At 41.3% G+C, this 24,980-nt stretch overlaps 1 protein-coding gene across 3 annotated transcripts in view; it reads left to right on the top strand.

The window, feature by feature from the left end:
* The window catches only part of LOC140951137 (protogenin B-like), a 31,756-nt gene extending 8,238 nt beyond the window's left edge, over window positions 1–23,518 (top strand). Inside the window, exons 4-18 of one of the 3 annotated variants that reach the window (XM_073400352.1) lie at window positions 1,124–1,405; window positions 2,163–2,417; window positions 4,318–4,623; window positions 6,182–6,484; window positions 8,494–8,523; window positions 9,946–10,206; window positions 11,636–11,785; window positions 13,155–13,185; window positions 14,064–14,251; window positions 14,988–15,342; window positions 16,348–16,550; window positions 17,675–17,743; window positions 18,514–18,693; window positions 20,492–20,625; window positions 21,459–23,518. In XM_073400352.1, the coding sequence (XP_073256453.1) occupies window positions 1,124–1,405; window positions 2,163–2,417; window positions 4,318–4,623; window positions 6,182–6,484; window positions 8,494–8,523; window positions 9,946–10,206; window positions 11,636–11,785; window positions 13,155–13,185; window positions 14,064–14,251; window positions 14,988–15,342; window positions 16,348–16,550; window positions 17,675–17,743; window positions 18,514–18,693; window positions 20,492–20,625; window positions 21,459–21,659 (2,948 nt within the window). In that variant the 3' untranslated portion in view covers window positions 21,660–23,518. The remainder of the gene's footprint in view (window positions 1–1,123; window positions 1,406–2,162; window positions 2,418–4,317; window positions 4,624–6,181; window positions 6,485–8,493; window positions 8,524–9,945; window positions 10,207–11,635; window positions 11,786–13,154; window positions 13,186–14,063; window positions 14,252–14,987; window positions 15,343–16,347; window positions 16,551–17,674; window positions 17,744–18,513; window positions 18,694–20,491; window positions 20,626–21,458) is intronic. The other 2 variants (XM_073400351.1, XM_073400353.1) reach the window with 2 other exon arrangements.
* The last annotated feature ends 1,462 nt before the right edge of the window (window positions 23,519–24,980 follow it).

Raw genomic sequence — 24,980 nt, 5'->3', positions numbered from 1 at the left:
TTTGTAGGTCCGGGCCCCTGCTATTTCAGTTATATACCCCCTTGGATATAAACTCCTCGGTTCATACGTTCTCGTCCATGCGAAGATGTATAAGGCTTAAGCCCAGGGCTTATTAAAAGCTAACGTTTACGGTATTATTAGGTCCTCTATTAGTGCTCGAAGAAAAACAAAGAATTCCAGCTGTCACATTTCGCTTGCTTATCTTTGTTGGTGGTTCAGTTACAAGACGTTTTGCCCGAATCTTCGCTTATTGGGATTCAAGTGACCTTAAAGACTGCCCGGCTAGAAAATCTACTCACCCGGGATTACTGGCCCGGGCCGGGGATTTTTTCATACCCTGATTCTATTCTATAATGTGAATTAGAGAATGTGAGTGATGATAACAACTCTTCGAAATCACCGAAATTATAAGAACATTCCATCAGGTTTACCCCTTCTTGCAGTGAATTGCTGGTTTTCACATAACGTCATCAAAATTCGATACTAGAGAATTATCAATCCTCTTGAGTTGTTGCCTTTAAGAAGGATTAGAACAGCTAAAAACTCATATTCACGCAAATTTTCACCCCGAAAGGGCACTTTGTTTTGTGATACAGTACGCTTGAATTTCTAAACCTTTGCGTGATGCGGAAATTACTTGGCGGCCGAGACATCTGTCATGTAGGTTAAAAGAAGGGACTCATTTTGGGGGATTTTGTTATCGGAACAGTCATTGTACTTGAAAACAGTATTACAGTACTTATTGTAAGAGTTCTTAAGAGATGAATTACGCTTTCATAGCAAAACGCGGTAACGGATGTTTCTGTTGGTTTCCGGTCGTCATGTTGGTAGTCATCCGGATGGACACCAACATGACACCATACAATACTCTCTAAAGTTTGGGTAATAAAACATTTCTCCGAATATCTCGCATAATATTATGAAAAATTGCACTGACCGGAATCTTGGCGAGGATCTTTGCAAATTAACGTCCTTTCATATTCCAGATTCTGTACTTAGTCTATTCAACGGTTTTGTTTCTTATTTTTGATGGTGGGTGACAGGGAAAACCAGCAATACACCTCGCTCGCCGACCACAAGAAGATCCCCTGAGGTTTTTATGTTCTGTTCATTTTGTTATCAGATCGACCAGTTGTTCAGTCTCCTGCTGATCATCCTAAAAACCTCACCCTGGCAGAAGGAGAGACGGCAACTTTCAACTGTAAAACAATCGGCAACCCACCAACCACAGCTCACAAATGGCAGTTTAATGGAAGTGATTTGCAAGGAGAAGCGTGCAATAATTGCCCAACAACAACTTTAACAATAGGATCAGTAGAACGAAAGGATGAAGGATGGTATGGCTGTCTTGGAACTAATTCATTGGGGGATGGGCCTCCTGCGAAAGCGCAGTTGCTTATTAAACGTGAGTAACCAGTGGCTACCATTTCTGATTTCAACCCTTCAAGTTCCGATATCGGCATACAAATTCTCCAGAATGAACTCCATACACATTTTCCCTTAAGCAGAGTTTGTCGTTCGCGGAAAGTCATGAAATTTAAGAATTTCATTTTCCAAGTCATAGAAAATTAAAGTTTGTTATGTTTGGTAGATAGGTTACTGCAGTTGTCAAAACAAGAAAGATAGAGACAAGTGATTAAACAGCACTAATGGCACCCTTTTTGGGGATACCAGAGTTTGTCTATTGAACTAAGTTTGGTCAAAAACTACCCTTTGTAATGTTTAAGAACTAACTCAGCAATGCCCATACTGACAGTCTTTCTACATTAAATCCCTTAAATTATAGAACAAAAGGGCTTCAAGTGACTTACATTTTTCTTTGCCTACAGCCTGGCTATGTTAATGTGCAAAAACAGAAAAAAAAAATTATCAACTTTATGTCTACTAGTGTACGAACGTTTTTGTATTTTTACAAAGAAATATAATTCAAGATGTACAGTTAAAATTAGACTCTTTGTTCAAGAGTGAGAGTGTGCAGTCAACATGACCGACGAGTGAAGTTTTCGGCCGGTCAAGTCGCCGATCTGGCCGGTAACTGTCACCTGATCGGCCTTTATCTTGCGCCCTGGTTTATCATTCTTCTTTCACAATCTCATCTCATTTGCACGTGCATGCTTCATTTTGGTGGAGAGTAAGAAATGGCATTTGATTTTTTTGTATAGGCAAGCCAAAAATTGACTATTTTCCTAAAAGTGTGTACACGGTCAATGAAACCAACAACATCACCATGGTGTGTGGAGCTGATGGCGTCCCTAGACCAACCATTACTTGGAAGAAGATGAGCAGTGGCAGGATTGTAGGAAAAGGGGAAGAGTTTCATATCGTGGCTGCTTCTGAGACGGATGATGGTGTATACATTTGTTTTGCAGAAAATGAGTTGGGGGATGATTCCAAAGGAGTCACACTCCAGGTTCAAAGTAAGTGTTTGGCCGGATGATTAGTGGCTGGGTAGTATTAGAGACGTTTTAGATTCTAAGACGAGTACGACTACGAGTACGACATTTTCTCAATACTAAGTATTGTACGCGCGTGAACCAGCGTCAATTTGGCCGGAAAACGTGGTAGCCGTCGTCGTTCTACTACGAGTTTTCGCGCGAATGTCGTGGTGGCGAAAACAAGATATCAAATGCTAAAAGTTTTATTATTTTGCCATTGGGAGAGCGTGTACCCCCCTTCACTAAAGATAACAATGCTAACTTTTCTAGTGAAAAATGGCAAAATGAAGCTTTCCGGGGAGTCTATATTTTGAGAAGACGCGAAACCACGTCAGCTCGAATCTCGTACTCGCAGTCGTCCTCGTCCTCGTATCTAAAGGTCTCTAATGTTATGTAACGAGGTAACCTGCGTAGAAAGCGTTTTGTAGCCTGCGTCGCAGACGTAATTTATTCCCGGTTAGTAACGTCTGCGAAGCAGCGCCCAAATCCCCATTCTGGGCCCCAACGGACTCAACGAATTAGGCCATCCCCATAAAATGTTTCGTTTCCCATCGCCCTCCCTCTCGTGAAGGTGGATCGGTCGGTCGGGTAAAAAAAAAAGTAAAGAATGAACACATGATTGCATATTAAATCTCACGTTTACTCTGCAAGATATAATCAGATGGTAAAAGATGTATATTAACAGGACTATCAAATGTCTAAAAAGGCTACAAAAACGAAGTATCGATGATAATTTAAGACAATTGGTGTTAATAAGACAAGATCGTGTGCTTGTAAATTAAAGTACTTGCTTCTTTACAAGTGATTCTGGAATTTTTTTTTTTCTTTTTACTTTTCCATAAAAATTGGGTCGGTCGGGCGATGCGAAACGAAACATTTTATGGCGATGGCCTTACCGGAAATCGACAATGGCCTTTTAAACAGGCCAATCATGACGCGTACTCAAATCTGTGTACACTGACAGGTAGTGGGCCTAGTAGAAGTATTTTGGCGTTGTTTCGCAGACGTACTTAACCAGAGTTTTATAGTTTTGTCTGTGGCACAGGCTAGCGTTTTGGCGCGAGTTTGTTGACAAAGTTATTCTAAGAAAACAGCCAACATTGCACTACGTCACCAACGGTTTCCCCGCGAGATGACGTTTGAGGAACGAGCCCAGAAATTCTATACTGATGACTTACAATATGGCTGGTGCTTCTGCTTGGTTGAAAATTTGTTTCAGGGGGAGAGCTTAGCATACCGAAGTCCGAGGTTCGATTGTGCGTTGTGAACTTCATTCTTTTCAGTAAAAACACAGGTCAACACTCGTGATCTTTTACTGAGAGTAAGCTGCTACCTCTTTTTGACTTCTGCAAATGATGAGATCCTTAGCCCTCTCAGATAAGGATGAAAAACAGTACAGCACTTACAAGCACACTTAATCAGATGCTTTGAGACATAAGGGCTGTACACAATTATTTCTGGCTGTGACCTCCCCCCCCATATGTTCCCTGCTTCCTTGCTTGGTCTTCAGTTCAGTAGGTTATGTCTGTGTATGACTGTGATGGGGGAGGAGGAAGGAGGGATCTCTTTTATGGGGCGCAACTGGCTGGCCGGACCATGGCTGGACCAGTCAGTTTAGCATTGAAGCTTTTCAAAGAGTTTTTGCTGAAAAACCGACTCCTTTCGGCTGCTTTCGCGCATGCTATTTAGGATTTGACTGATCTAGCTGGATAGTTTTGATTAAAAGTAAAATTCTCATTACGACGAGAATGATCTGGCCAGTCAGTTCTGACAAATGAAAAGTGCCTTTGTCGAGGGTTAAACTCTTGATCACCCTTCAGTGAAGCGCACAACGACTGCCTAGCATAGTGTGACCTGCATTTCTGATCAAAATTTGTAACAGCTCGCCCCACTATTCTGACATCTACTCCTACAACTACAAATATCCCTGGCGCTGCTGGAGAGCAGGTGGATTTAACTTGCACCGTCAAGGGCAAGCCATCACCCACTCTGTCCTGGAGACGAGATCCAAACGGAATTGATCTCTCAGCTATTGACGAGAAAGTTGAGAGCATCACCATTCAAGTCAAGGCTACTACGATGAAGATCATTGTCACTACAGCAGGGAAAGAAGTCGGTGATAAGTTCTACTGTTTTGCTACCAATATTCTTGGTAATGACACACAGCAGTATATTATACGAGAAAGAGGTAGGTGCTGGTTTAGTTGTTAACAGTGAGAAAAAGAAAAAGAAACCGTGAGACCCATTTTTCTCCCCAAGGCATCACACATCAAACATCAAATCGAAAAAACCAAAACAAAACAATTAAAACTCTGGAAGAGTACTGCTGGGAAAGTTACTGAATGGTCACACTGTAGGATTTCATCCACAGACTCAATAGGTACGAGCCGCCTTGTAACATCATCATAAACAGTAGCACAAGAAAGTACTGCTCAGTAGCTTTCTTTTGAATGGTCACACCACAGGATTTCATCTACAGACTCAAAAGTTGGGACAAAAGTTAGAACCAACTTGTACAGCATAACAAATAGCACCACAGGAAAGTACCACACAGTATCTTTCGTTCGGAATGGTCACACCATAGGTTTTTATCCACAGACTTAAACGTTAGAACCATCTTTAACAGGGTAACAGTGTAGCAAATAGTCAGATCGCAACTACAATCCCCGGTCATCACTTCCCGCTACTGGCAAGTCTTGCGAAGAGAGGTGGCTGTTTTCACCGGCTACCATTTAGTTGCCCGCAAGTTGTGCGATGTAAACGACCCTCACTGAGGCTAACATCACACGGCTCCTAGACGAATTTTCGACCGGATGTAAAATTTGAGCGGACAGTTCTTTTACATCGAACCGTTCAACAGTTGCGCTCTGTTCGCACGGAACTAACGACGAAGTCGGTTGAATTTCCCGTTTTTCAGTGCTTTTACCATCTGCCTATGCGCTGCAGAGTGTTACTTAGAAAATCCAAAATGCTGTCTGCCAGCTGAATTACCACTGATCCATGCAACCGCGCTTTTTAGTACGAAAATTTAGACCGTTACGGTGTTCATACTACGCCGGTCAAATTTTCGACCGTACCGGCGAAAAATTTTACTTCGATTTTGGACGGCTAGGCATCTAAATTTTCGTCTGATGAAAGGGACTATGCCATGATGATATTGTTTTTTGAGGTCAATTCTGTGCTAAAGTCATTATTTAGTGCCTTCACCCATACATAAAATGCTCTTGTGCAGAGTTTTGAAGAAGCTATCAAACAAGTTTTATGCAGGAACAATAACCATATTTTTTTTTGTCAATTTTTGGAGGCATAGCTGTGGAACTTGAAAAAATTGGACCAACTTTGTAAAATTTTAATTCCTTTCCATCCTTGTCATCCATCGCAACAGACGACATGAAACAGTTTCAATGCTTTAATACAGTCTTAAATAAAAAAACTGGACCATTATATTTTTTGTAATTCAACTGATCACGTTTTAGCTTCGTGACATAACCGCATGGGCCTTATTCACACGGCGGCCATATTGTCCAGAGAGACTGAAAAAGCTTTGTTTTACCGCCCTCGACCTCGCAGTGAAAAACTTGGGGGCCAGGCTAGAAAGGTAAAACAAAGCTACTTTAGTCTCTCGGGACAAAATGGCCGCTGTTTGACAAAGGCCCATGAAGGTGGTTCCGTGTGAACGTACCACGTACGTGTGAACGTAGCCTGAGTGGCAACCCAACAACACTGTTTTGCCATGTGATTCACAGGGCCTCCAGATCCTCCTCAGGACGTGAAAGTGGTTTCGTTCACAGTACCCGATTCGGAAACAGTGAGTGTGAACGTAAGCTGGACTCCTGGTTACAGTGGCGGCTATGATCAGCAATTCTCAATTCATTATCGTAAGAAAGGAAGCGGCAGCGACTTTACGGAAGAATTCATTGGTCCTTCCCCAAATAATATGCACACCGTTCAACAACTAAGCCCTAATACAGAATATGAATTTATGATGCAAGCGTCGAATCAGCGGGGAAATAGTCCAACTTCACCTTCGGCTCAAGTTACGACCTCAGGTAATAAATAAATAACATTTCTACTATCAATCAGAACTGTCATTGAGAGGCAGGGGCAAGGGATTTCCCCCGATTACTATGTATGTGACCCTCGGTTATTTTTAAATAGAAGAAACATACATGTAGCACTCAAAGAAATCGCTAGCAGTTTTATTCCCCGCCTACTTGTTGTATTTATCCGGCAAGTTCAAATCTTAGTGATATCCCTGATTAAATACCGTATTTCCTCGAATAAGTGCCCTCCCCCGAATAAGTGCCCACCTCCAGGCCAAGAGATCAAACAAGCGCCCCCCCCCCCCCGTCTCGAATAAGCGCTACCTCCTCCTATCACTTTCTTAAATAGAAGGGATATAATGAAAACCTGTTTCTATAGCCTCGTTATTTATAAGTGATACATCTTTGTGTTAAGTGTTTAATGGGACCATGTTGCGCTTTTTTACCAAAAGAAAGAGAACTTAGCGCCCCTCTAAGCGCCCCTCCTTTTTTTCGAGGATTACGGTAAGTTTTATTCAGAAAATTTTCGACCGTGTGAAGATTCCAATGCTTAGGTTTCGAGCGTTGTCCTTTGTCAGAGCTAACTCGCCACTTTAGAATCCAGAAAGGGACTGGAGCCGAAACGCGTCCTGCAATTGTTTCTGGGATCGTTACTGTGGACGCGCCAGTGAGTTAATAGGGAGCTTAAGATCCGACGACGGCGACGGCAACGAAAACAGCGAAAAAGCAATAGGTTTAGAGTAGCAAAACCGCAATTTTGCACGTGCATCACGCTTTTGTGTACATTTCTTGGCCGTCGTTGCACGACTACAACGTGAAAGTGCCCAATTTCACGTTTTGTGGAGGACGGGAATACAAGACAACAACTTTCTTTTTCTTTTCCTGAACGTTGATACAGTCCTTTAGAATCGACTCCAAAACAATTTACGAGCATTTGACGAATTAAACGAGATAGAATAAGCGTCATAAAGTTTAAAGCAGCAAGCGTCCACCTTTTAAGTGACGTTTCTATAGCTGTCGCCGTCGTCGGATCTGAAGGTCCCTATTAATCTTAAGCAACAAACTTTATCGCGCTTATTCCATCTCTTTTAATTAGCCAAATGTTGGCAAATTTTTTTGGAGTTGAATTCTAAAGGGCTGCATCAAAGTTCAGGAAAAGAAAAAAAAACTGTTCGTTCGTGTCTTTTGTTCCCGTCCTGGACAAAACGCGAAATTAGGCAATTTCACGTTGTAGTCGTCGACGACGGCAGAGAGGTGTAAAACAAGCGTGATACACGTGCAAAGTTGTTGTTTTGCTTGTCTAACCTATTACTTTTTTGCCGTTCTCGTTACTGTCGCCGTCGTCGTTGCGTAATCTCTCTATTAGGGGGCTTAAGCAACGAAGGCGGCGACGGCAACGAGAACGGAAAAAAGCATTAGGTTTGAGCCGTTTATATTAGCAAAACAACAACTTTGCACGCGTATCACGCCTTTTTGTACATTTCTTTGCCCTCGTTGCACGAGCACAACGTCGAAATGCCTAATTTCAGGTTTTGTCGAAGACGGGAACACCAGACAACAACTTTCTTTTTCTTTTCCTGAAATTTGATACAGTCATTTAAGAATTCAACTCCAAAAAACTTTGCCAACATTTGACGAAATAAACGAGATGAAATAAGCACGATAAAGTTTGAGGCAGCGCGAATTCAATTTTAAGCGATGTTTTCGTATCTCTCGCCGTCGTTGTTGCTTAAGCTCCCTATTGGCCAATTCCCTGTCCCTGGTAACCGTCCCAGAAGTCTTTGCAAAAGTTTACTCGGCCCAGTTTACTTCTCGTCTTTAAAGAGGCGAATGGTATCAATAGAGTTGATAAGACCAAATTGCTGTGTTTCACTCCCCAACCAATGTATCGCCACAGTTTCGTTCTTCACCTGCTACGCCTCTTTTAGCTCGTTTGTCTTGCACGTGATTTCTCTTGGTCGTCATAGTCAGTTTATCTGTGGTTGGTGACCATTTCATTGTCGTTGTGTTTTTAGATGCAGATAGGCCCCCGCGCAGAGGGACAGGTAAGCTTTACAGTCAAGTCAGGCCAAGCGTATCCCCTAGGTTGTATTTAATGAATCGATTATTTGAAAAAAGGAATCTGTTACCAGTGTTAGCCGTTGTCGCAACCAGTATCAAATTCAAATCTGCGTTCCTGCATGCGGAATGAGTTGTGATTTATTTTATGCTTACTTGTTTGGATGGATAAAATTGCTTTGAAGACATTTACATCAAGTTCGTGAAAACTCAGGTGGAAGAATTTCATAACTACCTCTCGTGTGAATTCACTGCTCATTTTGCATGCAGGAATGCAGAAATGAAACTGAAATCAACAACCACCAACGGATTCAACTTTCGAATAATGCACTCATTAACCCTTTAAGTTCCAATAGTGACCAACATCAATTTTCTCCTAACAATATCCATGGATTGTCAAGTACAACATCTATGAGAATTAATCAAATGATCACAAAGAAAAATCTCTGATCTTTTATCAATTTCTCCCAACTAATTCTGTAAGGAAATTTATAGAGATCAGTTTGGAGAATTTGCTTTTGGATATTGGGGCTGCTGTCTCTGGACGTTTCGCGCAACGTCCAAGTTTTGACTTGCGAAAGTCGATTCATCCCCTTATAAACTTGCGTCGCAAATGAGTACCGCAGTGAGAATTTTGTGAATTTGATTTTGAAATAAAATTGGAGTCCCCATACTCGTTTAGGAGCAATGACAACTTGTATATACGCAATAATTCCTTTAACCCTTAAAGCCCCAATATATACACGTACAAATTCTCCAAACTGATCTCTATACATGTTCTTAAAGAATGAGTTGAGAGAATTTGATAAAAGATCAAAGCATTTTCTGTGAGGTGATCATTTTGTTAATTCTCATAACCTAATCTCTTGAAATTGTATGGATATCGTCAGGGGAAAATTGATGTTGGTCACAATTGGGACTTAAATGGTTAAATACTTATTTGTTTTTTCTTCTTTTTACGGGTGAATGCTTTTAACACGTTTCAGGCGATTGATCCTTTTTCTGCATTTCTGCACGGAGAATTGGTCTATGTTTTTTTTCCAGAGAAAGATAGCTACTGCTCACTTTAAAAAAAGGGGAAATGATAGTTCACCATACTCTTTGAAGAGAAAATGGAGATTTACATCCGAAGGAAGCTCCAGCCTTAGGGCAAAGGCCGGTTTTTTTAAATGTGCGCGCGTCAATCACGCGTGAAATTATGCGCAGTAAGGATGCGCAGTGGGATCAAGTTAGGTTTCTGGGAAACTGCCCAGAAACCCTACCCCTCCCCTAAGTCATCATTAACACGTACTTCTCATTTAGGGCAAAATGTTGGGTTAGGGGAGGGGTAGGTGGGCAGTTTCCCAGGAACCTAAATCGATAAGGAATAACTTAAAGATGTTTCCTCGTTTTCTTCTTTCGTTCGTTAGTGACAGCGACGAGAGTAGCGGACGACCCAACAGAAATAGTCGTAACTTGGACAGTGACAGATAACCTAGTAAACAAACTGAAACTTGAGGTTTTGGATTACGGGGAGGGGAGCTGGTCACCTGTGTCTGGTGCTAGTGATATGACCACATCTACAACCCAGTTTAAGGTGACAAACCTTAAAGCTGATGCCAAATACAAGTTTAGATTGGACATGAGACGGCCTGGAGAAAACAATCCTGAATATGTCGAGAGTAATGAAGGTAGGTCGCGCGTCAAAACCTCTTTATTTCTATTAGCCCTCAAACCCTATTACCAGCTTGTAAATTCTCCACACTGCCTACACACCTTCCCTACTGTACTGATGAGGAAAATTTGAGGAGGAACCGGAGAAATTGCGTGCTTTTATGTTTTATCGAAAGGGTAAACACGCGACCATGAATTTTTCGTTTTTCTTTTGAACTTGGATACTTTTCTGAGGAATTGAACTCCAGGAGAGTTCGTCTACATTTGAAAAAGTGAGCGAGTTGGGATAATGCCGCTGAAAGTTCAAAGAACCAGACGTCTCTTTTTTAGTGACGTTTTCGCCGCCGTCCTCGTCCTGGTATCATGGAGCTTAAGCAACAACGACGGAGATGGTTACGAAAATGTCACTTAAAAAGTGAAGTTGCGCTGCCTGAAACGTGATCGCGCTAAGTTCTTCTCGTTTAGTTCGTCAAATGTTGGCAAATTTTTTGGAGTTGAATTCTAAAGGACTGTATCAAAGTGCAGAAAAAGAAAAGGAAAGTTGTTGTCTTGTCTTCCCGTCCTCGACAAATCGTGAAATTAGTCATTTTCACGTCGTAGTCGTGAAGGACGGCAAAGAAATGTACAGAAAAGTGTGATGCTCGTGCAAAGTTGTTGTTTTTCCAATCTAAACCTATTGCTTTGTTTCCGTTCTCGTTGATTATTCATTCAAAATAATTCCTAGTTTAAAAACATAGCTAAAACAAACTTACCTGCATCGATGTTAAGTTTGTCTTCGATAGTTTACGTTTAGGTATGCCAGCTCCGCAAATATTGTCCAAATAGCAGATGTCGCCCTCCGAGTTGTCTTCTTGCTGTTTTTGCTATGATTTCGCCTAGTTCCAACTGTAGTTTTTACTCTTGAAACGAGTGAAGTGTCCGCCATTTTTATTTTCACAGCCAAAACAACTCAGCTTCGTTCGCACGGTGCCTTAACTTGTAAGAACGCTGCATTTTTGACGTAATTTCTTCGTTAAAGTCAAAATTCTTCCAAATTTGGTCATCAGTAACTGGTTATGGTGAATTATGCGTGTGCGTTTAGCCAATCAGAATTGGGGAAATATTTTGAATGAATAATAATTAGCAATTAATGAATGAGGCTGAGTAGGATATGAAGAATTAAGCAGATCGAGGAGTGTGTTGTCCACTGAGGCTGAGGTGGATATCCGCCATTTTAGTTTTCACAACGAAAACAACTCAACCACGTCACCAGGTCTTCTCGGTTAACGGTGCATTAACCTGTAGAGGGCTGTATTTTTGAAGTCATTTCCTCATTAAACACATAATTCTTCCCAATTTGGTCATCAGTAACTGGTTATGGTGAATTATGCGTGTGCTTCCAGCCAGTCGGAATTGGGGAAATATTTTGAATGAATAATAATATTGCTTAATATTCACCTCTTTCAGTACCAGCTGTGCCAATCGTAGGAAAGGGTGAGGGTGAACCACTTAAAAACTGGATGATAGCTGTCATTGCAGCTGTAGGTGGGGTGTTACTCATTGGCATCGTTATACTCTGCCTGTGTTGCTTCATGCGTCGCAAGAAATCCCTTGGAGGTAAGAACATTAGAACTGCGCTGGCGTGGTAGTTCATGTGCTAACCTTGGACCAGGCTCCCTCTTTGGGACAAAAAGAGAAACTATTGGCGAGCGAGGGATAGTGGGGTGCCTTGGGAGGCGGAAAGGGCCCTATTACCCCACTTTCCCCCTTTTTAACCCGTAAATGCCCGTAGGCAATGGCCCATATCCCGGAGCGAGCAATTCCCATACTTGGCCTATGTCACGGCGTTTTTACGGACCAGTTTATTTTGAGACACATTTTAGGGCACTTTTTGCCGCGAAAATAGAATCTCGACCACGTCTATGAGCGCATTCCAAGTATACGATATTCTAAAAAGGAAAACTAAACGTCGTTAGTGTCACTTATGATTCTGTTGAACAGATCACCGCTGTGGGATGAGATATGCAAATGAGCCTCTCACTCAGGTTTCATAGACCGGGATCGGCTAGCTCCGAAGTCACCCGATATGAAAAGGACATGTTGTCGTTGTTGCCGAAGTGTACCTTGGGCAACTTCGGAGTGGTTCGGGCGTGTATTCACTCACGTCACCTCGTGAGAGGACCCTGGGAACGAGGCTGTCACGCTCAAGTTCACTGTCGCGTCAGCAGCGGGAAAAACAACACTCGCTGTCGATTCCATGATCAGTTCTGTAGGTCGTGTATATACATTGTACACTGCGAGTATCTCTATCATAAGCACTGCTGGGACGGCTTAAATTTCCAGTAACATGACAAAGGAAGACCGTTGCCGATAAATCGCGATATAAAATGTGATTGTTTATACCCCAAACTTGTAAAACTTTGCAGTGTGGCGATCGAGAAAATAGTGATTACGGTCTGCGCCAAAAAATCGTTTTCAATGCCGTTTTACGCTAAAAATCAAGCTAATTATGCCTAGGAGTGGACAAATTCAAAGACGGTAAGGCCAATTCTCGACTGACAGTCTGTCCCCTTTCGCCAAACGGAGACTCTTTTCACTGGCTATTCATGCCTTGGCAATGTGGCAGTTTTTACCGTGTTTTTAAGACACTTTTCCTCCATTTGTTCTAAAACTGTTTTACTCCTGACAACGCTTTTAAGCAAGTGAAACACGGCTTTGTCAAAATTTGTTGGTAGTCTACAATCTGTAGCTCTGAAGGAGGTCGGCCACCTAATGAGGTTTTAACAATACAGTAATCGTTAGATCTTTTTAAGAAGAAAACCTTTCTGCTTATTTGGCAGGAATTAAGAAAGAGAGCAAGTATAGTCATGATTATCCTCTTACTTCTGCACCACCCTTGTTGGTTCTATTGTTAGATTTCAATACAGCTTATTCATTGTTTGCGTATTACACTGAGTAATTCTCTATTTTTACCTCTACTTTGCAGCTGACCGCGTAAACATGTCTCAAACTTCAAGGTAGGAGATCATTTAAGTTGTGAAGTTGTCTTTTACTAGCTATCTTCAGTAATGGTTTAGATAGTTTGCGGAGGAAATGCTGGTCTTGGAGGAATGTTATTAATTCGAGGAACGAGCAACGGGAAACAAAAGATAATTGGTAACGAAGTTACTAATGGGGGTAGGGTTAAGTCTGTTTTTTTTGTTTTTCCCATTTTTTATTTTGCCCTTCCCTTTGTTCCCCGTGCCCGTCCCCTGTTTCCGTTCCCCGTTTCCATTCCCCGTTTTCCGTTTCAGTGACATCCGATCTTGGATGGACTGACGATTCATCTGCAGCATACGCGTTTTGCCGTCGCATTTGCTCTCTTGAACGGTTTAGTGTTTTTGAACTTGAAAGCGTTAAAAAATTCCAACAGACAAATGCGATGACGAAACGCGTATGTTGCAACTGATTGAATCCACCCATAACTAATTAGCAAGGTGAGACAAAGAATTTACTCAACCAGCTGGTCCTAGTAACTATATCGGAAAAATTATCCAGACGCGACGAGGTCAGTGCACGTGATGTAACTATTCCCTCTCTAAGGACACTATATGACAAGGAACACTGAGTATTGTAATATTCTCAGAACTTGATCACGATTGAAAAAATGAAATAAAATACCATTGTAACAAAACTGTCTCAAAATGCATCAGATTGTATCTCAGCGCATAATCATTTCAAAAAATTTGCGAGGGGTAAGCCCCTAGACCACCCTAGGAAGCTTGTGGCCTTTGGCCACTCAGGACGTCTCCCCCAGCAAACGATAAAGCCTAGATTGAACGCTGCTGATTAGAAGTGAAAAACCCAACAAACAAAACAAAGGCAGCCGAACTAATATAAATTTCCCCTCTTACAGTTATGTAGTTGGTGGGCCGCCAGATGTCTCGCGCTCCCTCGATACAAGACCACGTAGCTATGGTATGGAATCTGTTGAAGATGATCCTTTCATTGAAGCACATTTTGCTTCCATGCAGTCCATGAACTCAACTGATGGAAAGAAAAAGAAAGGTGACTCTGGCGTCAACCTTGGCTACTTATCACAAGGTATTGGTCATTGAAAAAAAACTCGTAAAAATGAGTTTAGGGAGCATAGGCAAAGACGTTTTCGAGCGACGCTAAGATGCCTTGGCGCCCCCGTTGTTTAGGCAAAAACTCGCCCAAGAATGCGAAAAGTCCACTTCCGGTTGACGTGAGTTGCTCAAAAACGTATTTGCTAAAGATCCCTTATAGGTAGTTAACGCACGGTAACCGGAAGTGGACTTTTTGCACTCTTCAGCCGTGGTTTTGGAAAAACTTTTGGAAATTGGTATTGTTTAATATTAAAGTACGAGGCAGCACATAAAATCCTTAAATGAGGTCCACTCAAGTTAAGTTCTGTGGTACTGTTTATTGTGCTGAACAGGGTGTCAGTGGTGCTTATTTTTGAGTGTGAGGATTGTCACTATGCAAAGAAAGGCTACACCTTTTTAATAGAAGGAGTGATTCTGCAACTAGCGCGTTGAAGAGTTAGCAACAGCCCTCTTAAGCTAGTATTGTTGTATTTACCCAATATAAGTCATGAATACTCTAGAGAACTGTTTCATTCAAATTTCGTCTTATTCGTGTGCTTATATACGGGTAATTCATGAAAAGACAAAGGGGCAAATTTCCTTGAGACATTCATAGGGAAAACAAAACATACAAGCTAAAGAGGTCTATTGTGAGAGAGACCCTGAGGACCACTTCTTGTTACAGCCTTAATTTCAATTGGGTTGATGCCTACTCACTGCTTTTGGTTTAGATTCCGTCCAACCTCAGTCTGAAATGCTCATGAACCCAGGTTCCCGTCTCTCAAGAAACCATCCAGTAGCTCAAAGCACCGGCGATCTTGACTCAGCCTACTCAGCAAGGGGACCGCAGAGAGACTTCAACACGCTGCCACCTTATCACGAACCACCCTCATTTGAAGAGGCCATGCGCCAGTCTGGGCGAAAGCCAAAGATTAGGAAGTCGACAGGAGACCTTACGGGACCTGGCCAAGGTAGACACGCTGGACGTAGACCAAGGCCATCGCCGTCCGATGAGCCCACTGACTCTAGTGACGGGGAAACGCGGTTTACTCCTCAAAGAGCGGCACCACCTCCCCCTCGAGTCAGGTTTGTGCATTGGCTGTTGTATGAAAGTTAAAGAAACAATGTCACTAGCGGTTTTGCCCTAAGTAAGAACCAAGTGTTAATGTTGGTTTAGGGGAGGGGTAGGTCGGCAGTTTCCCAGAAACGTAAAATGATCCTCATTTGTTTGGCCTAAGATTTTCCGTCCCAAAAGTAATTTTGAAAAGCGTAGAAACATCTGAGAAACCTGCTGAGGTAATTTGAACCTGAGAATCCTAAGTTACAACTTTATCCCATTTCTCCGTAGATGGGCGTTTTCATGGGATATGGGCAAACCCAAAGCTGTATTCGCAACAATGCAAACGTTACTAAGACTCTTCTGTTTTGTTAAGAAAGTGATTAATGTAACGGTTGTCTTTCTTCGTGAACGAAGTCAAGGAAGAAGGACTGCAATTTGATAGAGTTAGGCTACCGCTAGTTATCTTGTCTCGAACCAATAGATAGTTTTTATTGCTGATCACCGGTCCATACCAGTTGTTCCTCTGTTGGTCAGCTTATCGGTTTTATCAGGATAACTAAAGATATTATTATTAATACATTTTTCGTCTCGTCTATGCACTGATTGAAATTTAAATCAGAGTATTGGAGGAGCCACTGACGGAACGGAAAAAAATAATATTGTCTTGGAAGGAGTCGAGAGGTTCAAGTCGTTTTTAACGACAAGTATTGGCTTGATTGGGCTGTTTGATTTTTAAATTATTGGCCATTTTGAAGTTAAGAGTAAGACTGTAGATGTTGCGTCGAATTGCTCTATGGGCTGTTATCGCTTCTTTTAATGGCTATTACGAGGTTGCGCAGGAAATTGGATCGAAATTCGTCCTCCTACTTAACCTCATTCACAACCTCCAGGCGGCCTTTAGTTTTGTTTGTTTGTTTGCTTTCATTCCCTTTATAACATTATAAGGACGCTTTGGCCTATTTGCTTTTCAAAAGTCGACTCTGCTCATATAATTTATTATTACTCGTAATTCATTTCTTTGTTACCTGCAGACCTAATGAGCTTAATTTCGATCCACGTTATGCACCAGTGGACCAACAGGGACGTGTTTTGGGACCAAGAGTGTTACCTCAAGGCCTTTCTACCACGAGCGCCCCCAGAAATGGGCCCATTGACCCAACAGTTCCATATTCAATGCCGCAGAAGAAAAAATCGACTAAGAAACCGCGCAGCGAGCCAAGTGAACCGGCAATCGGTAGGTTTTGATTCCTCTTGTTACTGTGAAACCCAGGTAAAACAAGCGCTGCTATAAATATGTATGTAAAATGATCTCTATTTTGCAAACGCCCGGTTAGTTCAGTTGGATGACCGCCGATCTGGCAAGTGGGAAGCCGTGGGTTCAAAGCCTGGCCGGACTAACGCTCAGGTACTTTCCATAACTGAGGAGAAAGTGCTACTTTTGTAAAACGTTACAGAAGCAGGAACTGTTTTGCAAAGGGTTAAAGTTTCTAGTCTTCTTGGATAGGAAAGGATTGGAAACCGTAAGTCCCGTCTCACATCAGGTGCTCATTCAAGGGTATGCGGGACGGTGAGGAACACACACACGCACACACTGTTAGTACGAAGCGCTTAGTAGGGGAAGTATAGTCTCTGATGGTATGGTGGTTTATCCCTGCCAGCATATGGTCAAGCTGGCTGTAATAGCTTAAAAGGCTTCTCAGCGAATGTGACCACAACAAACATACAGCCAGAAGTCAGGCTATTTGCTGGCTGCTGGCTCTTCGTTGTATCGGGAATCCACAAAAAAAAATGCACTGGAAGAGGGTTTTTCTACCCGAAAGAAGTGTGTATTTCTCTTCTCTACATTAAATTCCCTCATTTGTTACCCTTTTAATTTTGGTTCGTAATCTTTTTTAATTGTATCCTAGTGACAGCTTTTTCCTTAAATTGGGATAGGTAATGAGGGTTTCAGATCTTAAATGTGTCTAACGTTAAATAGATAGATTAACCATTAAAATGGACATTTGTTTCTTTTTAATGCAGTACTTTTTTATATTCTTCACGGTAATGGGTGCTATTCTAGTTTTTTCTTTGTTCTCTGACACTCAAAGAAGTTCTAACCCGTTAAATGTGTTTGATCAATAAATGGATAAGTAAACAATTAATTGTTGTGACTTAGATTTCTTTTTAATGTAACAGTGTAAAATCCAAAGTATTAATCGTTAACCGTGAAAGCCGCCTACCAATCGAAACTCTCTTTTTCTGCTTGTCCCTAGTCTTGTTTTTTAACCATTGTTTCTTTTGCAAATTTTCTTACTAAGATAAGTTAATATTTTGTACTAAGTATCAGTTAACAAACCCAACCTACTATCATTTCAGCAGGCCGACCTCGTCCCCTACCGCTGATGGTTGGACCGTCTTTCTACAACGCCAGTGCTTATAAAGGATGTTAGTATAAACATAAAATTGATTAAACCTTAAATACACTTAAACATATCTCAATATTGTGACTAAAAAACGCAGGTGTTTATCAGTAAGTAAGAGAAAAGTAAAACCATGCGATACTGTACGATACGATACGATACTCACACTCATTGTACGATACTGAACAATTTTTGACTAGCTCTTAAGGTAGGAGTGTTGGTGGAAAACAATTTGTAACTACTTAAATAAATTGTAAAGGGAACTAACAGCCAACCTAAATATAATCCAAATGTTTGACTTTTTAATAACCATATAACGTGACTAAAACTCATTGGTGATTTTCTGTAAATTTTAGCTGAAAAATGGAAAAGCAAAGGAACGTCTTAATTTACTCAATCGCATTAATGAAGAACACCTTTTTCATTTCAGTTTCTTCATCACCAATAACGAAAAACGAATGATCTAACATTAACTATAGTGATACGCTAAGTTTGATGTTTTGTTAATTTTTCCGATTAGTTTAATCTTTTCTTTTCCCTAGCTATAAGTGAAATAAACGGGTCTCCCTGAAGTAATAGTGAGAAAAACATTGATTATATTTTTCTCTTTTGGCATAAGCTGATAACAGTATCTATTTTAATGCAGGTTAGGAAAAACTTACTATAAAGCTAAACTTCAAAGGGGTGCGCGTGCGCTAAGTAGGGGTGGTCGTTGTATGTTGCTGTAACCGTCCGCTTGACGTACTGTCCGCGTTTCACGCAGTTGAATTTAGTGTTGATAACTTTTCTACTCAGGGCCACCCCCACAGTATACACCGGAAGACAGGTCACCAGCAGAACATATGCCTTATCCGGGAGATTTAGACCTCGATGATCCAGTTAATCTACCCCGTAGTGAAAGACCCCCAGATCTCCCGCCTCCTATGGCTATGTTACCTAGCAACCGAGGAATGTCCAATTACCATCACGATCCACGTAAGTTGATAGGGAGTTTTAGCGTGCTGCTCTCTCGTGAATTCTCGCGACTCCCCCAAACGGAGAGCCTGCTCGCAGGCTGGTTCTATTGGTCGGGAAAAACATTCGTTTTGCCGGTCATTTTGACCAGATACGTAAATAAGCGACTAGGAAAAAAATCTTTGCACACTATTACGTTTCGAGAGAACAAGCAACTTTTTTTCACTTTATGTCCTTACTTGTGAGGCTATACGTTCAACTTCATATCGTGTTCGTTATTTTTAGCGTCTGATTTTGACCGGTCAGAAGAAAGACTTGACCAAGCTAAAAACAATTTGGCAGGTCAACGTAACCGGCAACAGTCCCAAAAATATTTTTAGCCCTGCAACACTTTTATGCTTAACACTAAACTAAGAACTGAAGACAAATCCTTACCACTATCCCAGCTTACCCAAAAGGTCCCTTTCATTCAACACGTCGAAGGCTCTTGCTCGTCGTTGTCGGGACCTTTTGCCAGAAAAATGTGTTGAAAGTATTTTCAGGGGGAACTAGCCAGTTCGTCTTCAACTAAAGGACGAGGCTCGATCTTCTTAAACTGCTTTTTTCTCTTGAAAAGTTCACCACTCACTGGTACAATTCTCTCTTCTCGACTCTCCATCAACCGTTACCGCACCTTGATTTCATCGTTGCCCAACAAGCTATTCACATGACCAGCAAGCCCATCGGCTTGACTTGGATTAAAGCTTGCGTAAGGCTCTTTCTGATTGGCCAGGAGAGGCTCATGAGCGTAAACTCATTCGGGTTGTTTATTTGGCCTGAACAATTTTCTTTCCTAAATTTGGTAACGAAGCCTGGGTTGTCCAGCAAATATAGGGCAAGCAATATAGAAATTACAATGACGATCAGAAAGACACTAAAATAACAGTTTTCAAAAAGCTTAAGCCCAGTAGTCGAGCTTTTCTTCATTAAAAAAAATGATTGCGTAAACTTTGCCGTAAATCGATTACGTACTTGACCAGAAAATCCAAAGGACAATTTCAATCTACAACATGTAGCGGAAGTCTGATAATCAGGAGACACCCAACGCCACAATTTTTTAAGTTTAAACGTGTAGGAACAAATCTCTCCCCTGCTTCGCACCGAATTCATGACAGCAAGAAAAATAATCTAGTATTTAAAATAAGATGAAATAGCTGGGTTTAAATTTTAAGACGGGTAGTGAACGAGGTGGCTTTATGGGCAGGAAAGACTGTATTATGCAGGGTTCGTACGTGTCATGGAAAACCTGGAAAGTCATGGAATTTAAGAATTTCATTTTCCTGGCCTGGAAAGTCATGGAATTTAATTGTCGGTCCTTGAAAGTCATGAAGATTTAAGTTTTGGTTGGTAGTTTAGTTACTGCAGATGGCAAAGCAATTGCAAGGACAATGTAAGACAGAAAGGAGCGATTGAACAGCGCGAACGACACACATTTAGGTGGACACCAGAGTTGGTGTCTTTCGAAATGTTTAAGGTCAAAAACACCCTTAAACACAAGAACTTTAAAAATTTGTAAAAGTGACAGCTAAATCTAAGGTCATGGAAAAAGTCATGGAAAGTCCTGGAATCTGAAGAGCTTAAAAGAGTACGAACCCTGATTCTGGTTATTTTATTTTATTTTTTTATTTTATTGCCATCACAGTAAAACCCATTTCTGTGGTAAAACCACCCCCTTACCCGTGGGCGCGGGAGACAGTCTACGCCTGACGTTTCAGACTAATCGAATTTACTACTGTATATTTTTGTTGTTAATTAATTAAAAACGTTTTTATTAATATAGATGATGGTCTTCCTGAGCCACCCGCATTCTTACGTGATGTAGTCTACCCACCGTACGGCCGAGATACACAATCCGATTCGGACGGCCCAGCTCCTTATAACCCTCCTCCGCCTTCATCAAATCGACAAAGAAAGGTAGGAGTGAAGCTTATTCTGAAGTAAGGAAGTAGATTATAAACTGAATTTGTCAAGTTACATTTCAGAATTTCATCTACAGGTCCCGGTTGTTCAAAGGCTCGATAACGCTGTCCACCGGATAAGTCGCTATTCAGTGGATAAGTAACTATTAGGAAAATTTGATAGCGTTACCACTGAATAGAGATTTATGCAATAGATAGCGTTACCCACCTTTTGGAGAACTTTTGAAGAACCTGATCTACCGATACAAAAGTTAGAACCACTTCGTACAGCGTCGCTCACAGTACAGGAAAAAAGTACTGCTCAGTAGCTATTGTTTGAATGGTCACACTTGAGCATTCCGTCTACAGATTCGATTCGAAAGTGAGAACCACCATTTACAAAACACTAAACAGTATAGTAAATTACTGCTTTGTAGCTTTCATTTGAATGATTACGGGTCGCCACAGATTTTTACCCACAGATCCACCTTACGCAGCACGAAAACAGCACCACAGGAAAATACTGCTTAGTAGCCGTTTCATTATAGTGGTCACCCTTTTTATTTACAGACTCAAAAGTTGTACCTCTAGTACAGTATGGTAAACAGCCCCACAGAAAGAAGGTTTTGCCTGTTCCAGGCTCCGAGTTAGAAAGCACGAACACGAAAATAAAACGGGAGGAAACGGGGGAGAGGAAGGGCCACCGCCGTTTTTTCACTGATCACGCGCTCATATCTTTGCGTGCCTTTCACTCACGCGTTATCCGTACTATCTGAGAGCCTGGAACAGGCTGTAGAAAATGCGGGCTACCGTACCTCATGTTCTGTTTTCTTTGTCTTTCCTCCACAGCCTTACGTAAATATTCACGGTCAACTTGTCAGACCCCCTTCGCGAGAATCAGACGAATTTTTAAGACCAGAGTCTTTACGATCATCACGTGACGCCCTCACCCCCGAGCCAGAAATGCCTGTACGCCCGAGACAGCCGCGCGGGTCTGAGTTCGACGACAGAAGAGAACCGGAAATAAATTACTTTAGTTATTTGGTCTGAGGAGACCGGAAGCTGTCGATAGAGAGAACAAAGATTTATAGAAGAATGAGCACAACATGCGATATTCTGTCTGGCACTCCGCTCTAGGGTAAAACGAGAAACAATCTTGTAGCCCTGCAAGCTACTTGATTGTCCAAGCGGCAAGTTTGCTTTGCTAGATTAACTTTAATAGCAGTGGATGCAAGTTATAGTGTGGAATGTTGATCTATATAAGCGATATTCCAGGAGAGCTTTTCATAGAAGAACCACATACTCCGGTCAGGCACTTAAAAGGAACTGTCCTTTACAACACAACACAGTCGTGAAAGTCAAGTAGCAATCACATTGGGTAAACTTCTGTTCTCGAACTAACGAACATCTCCGCCAAACTCTTAGACCCCCCCATTTCGCCACCGTCCCGCACCCGTTCGGATCATATGATTCAGATGAACGTTACCGCGGTGAATTCATGTGGTCGTTATGGCTTGAGGAGAGGGTCTTCATAAACTAGACGAGACTAGCTCTGTGGGTGGAGGGGACGGTAAGGAATACCCCAGTGATCCCCAGAGAGCTTGCTCGCAGGTTAAGATAACACTTCGCTGTGGTAGCAGAAGTCAACACCCCTGATGTATGTTTCTCTGGGTTGCTGTAGTTAAAGTTTTATCGTTTTTTAGTTTGTAGCCTAAAAATGTAATTATATATTTTTTGATATATACGCTTCGTACGCTTTAAAACAGCAAGGTAAGAATACTTTATAGAAAAATTCTTGGGCGACATCCCGATGCAATTCGAATAAACAACCCTAAGATTGGCAGAAAATGGCCAACTATTTGTATAGTAGTGTAGATTATTGTACAAGGCGTCCAAGCTAGAGGACATGTAGTAGCATGAAGTAGTTAGATTTTACATATTTTATCCTTATTTACCAAGATTACACATTTGAAACATAGCGCACTGCGATTACCAAAAATACAGCAGAACTCTGGGCCTTACAGCTGAACAGTTAGTGATATTTCTCTTCGTACCTTTTGCAGGTCTTTGTATTTATTTGTTATTTTATTTGTTTTGTTCGTTATCGTTGGTTTGGTACAAACCTTTGTTTTTTATCATTATTAACAACTTGCCTCACGAGGTTCTGCGAGACATGTTTTTTAAAATACGTAGTTATTAGGGAGCTTTTGCAGAGGCATTTTTGAGCCACGCGCATCAACTGCAAGTCAGGCCTTTTCCCTTTTAATATGCGTTGACGCTACCAAGTATGTCTTGTTCAGTGTCTTTACTCCTGTAGAGACGATTTGCACGTAGATTTGGACAAAAGCATTCCCCAACTTGAGAATGCAAGAAGTTTACTTTCCGGTTGATATGAGTCGTTTACAAACGCCTTTGCTTAGGTTCGCTATTACTTTCTGAAAGGCTTTCAATATCGTAACTGAAATTAAAGTCACTTAGATTACGAGCAGTGCCCTATTTTTTTAACGAATTAGGATATTGAGTAACGCGACAGGAAAACAAGGGAAACGTAAGGCAGCCTATAAGTCCGTTCAATTCGAGATCGTACGATTATATGTTTATCTTCATCTGGGTGGTACTCTATCTCTATACTTAATCTATCCTTTCCCTCCCAAGGCCTATCAAAATTACATATTCACAATAAAAAGTACAATTCAAAGTTCTAACCTTGGGAGGAAAAGGAAGTGCTGCTTTTATCGGTTCCACTGCCCCTGTCTTCTTAAGCAATTGAGGGAAACCGGGACAGAACTAGCCAAACTGGAGAGGTTTTGTGTAAATAACAAATAAATTCATTCTTGTTAAAACAAAATTGCGTAAATATAATATTTTGTTAAACATGCAAGAATAATAAAAGAGTTAGGTTTTGTTCAGATACCTGTATTGATTTCTATACTCGCAGTAAGATTGATATTTTACTTGCCTATTTTTAAAAGACTGACACATTCATTCTTGGTTCCTTGGCGCGAACAGTTTGTTTATAAGAAACACCGAAAAATTCTGAAAATGAGTCAGGCTTATATGGTTGACTGAGCTCGAGGAGACAATTGGTTGCCCTCAAAATACAGAGTGAACCACCCCTAACGTCTGCAGCACTGTTGCTTTTACCACCGACGTGTGCTGGCTTTCATGACCAGTCTCCTCAACTAACTCTGCTCAAACAACCGCACATTTTGTTATCGCGGTCGGTTCAAAAGAGGAAACAAACCCGATTGATTTAAGTTTTATCGATATTCCACGCTTGAGAACGTGGCATGGCAGAATCTAGTAGGGCGAGGAGTGGCATCAGGGCTGGAAGTTAACTTTTTGGTGCACTTGCTAAGTCTTGCTTGTAAGGGGTAATATCTTTTTCCACTAACAAACTGGTGAGACCACTAGCAAATTCTTTCCCTTGGAAATGTCAGTGACCACCATATCTGATGAAAAGATTAGAATTGATATTTCGCACAGTAAAAGGTATTATAATGCAAATAATTTCCCTAATACTGCTGGATATCGATTTAACTGGCGCATGGTACTATCCAACGTTTGAACATCTGCGGCTGTCGTGAGTAACTCAAGTTTTAGTCTTGACTACAAGCCGAAGTAATGGGCTCCTGGCCTGGGGCGCATCCGAGAGAACAGCGGAAATTGAGCCTTATTCATAATGAATGCAACTTTTAAATTACGATATTTTGTCAACAAAAAGTTCTTCGCATTATTTGAGTAGCCTACAATACGTAGCTTAGCCCAGTACATGCCGTGAACATAGAGAGCAAACCATGAGTCAAGCGGTCGCTTACAACATAGTTAATTGAGTGGAATGGTTATGAAACCTGTCAGACTCCTTTGTTATATGTTTTTGTGGACCTGAAAGTGCACAACGTTCAAAAGAATTCCTATCATTTTGATTGTATTGACCAATAAAAACGTTGCATTAATTTATTCCGTAACAATTTGCCAACAGAAAACAAAGGATTGTCCACTTTCAGGGTGCTTCCAACATAAACTGCAGCACTGTTGTTTTTATCATTGATGTTTGCCGCTTTTCATAACCAGTCTCCTCTAATAACTATGCTTACAAGACGTTAAAAACAATGGACAATTATAAAACCGTCACCCCTATAGTCGCAGTCGCTTACGAGAGGTGATCATTTACGAGAATCTTCAACTATAAAAGCTTTTTGTATCTTAGCCTGCAGAAGGCTAGGGGGTTCGGCTTAACGCGAAAAAAAACTCTCGTCCCACAGTGAAACTGGAAGCAAAACGTCAGGTTATAGCACAACGGGTTTTTCTATTTATAGGAGAGAAATTATTCAGATAAAGGAAAGTGTTATGATATTTTTTGGTCTATTA

Source organism: Porites lutea, chromosome 10 (genome assembly GCF_958299795.1).
Source record: "Porites lutea chromosome 10, jaPorLute2.1, whole genome shotgun sequence".
Lineage (NCBI taxonomy): Eukaryota > Metazoa > Cnidaria > Anthozoa > Scleractinia > Poritidae > Porites > Porites lutea.
Note: the sequence above shows the minus strand (reverse complement) of the source record. Positions and strands in the feature narration are given on the sequence as shown.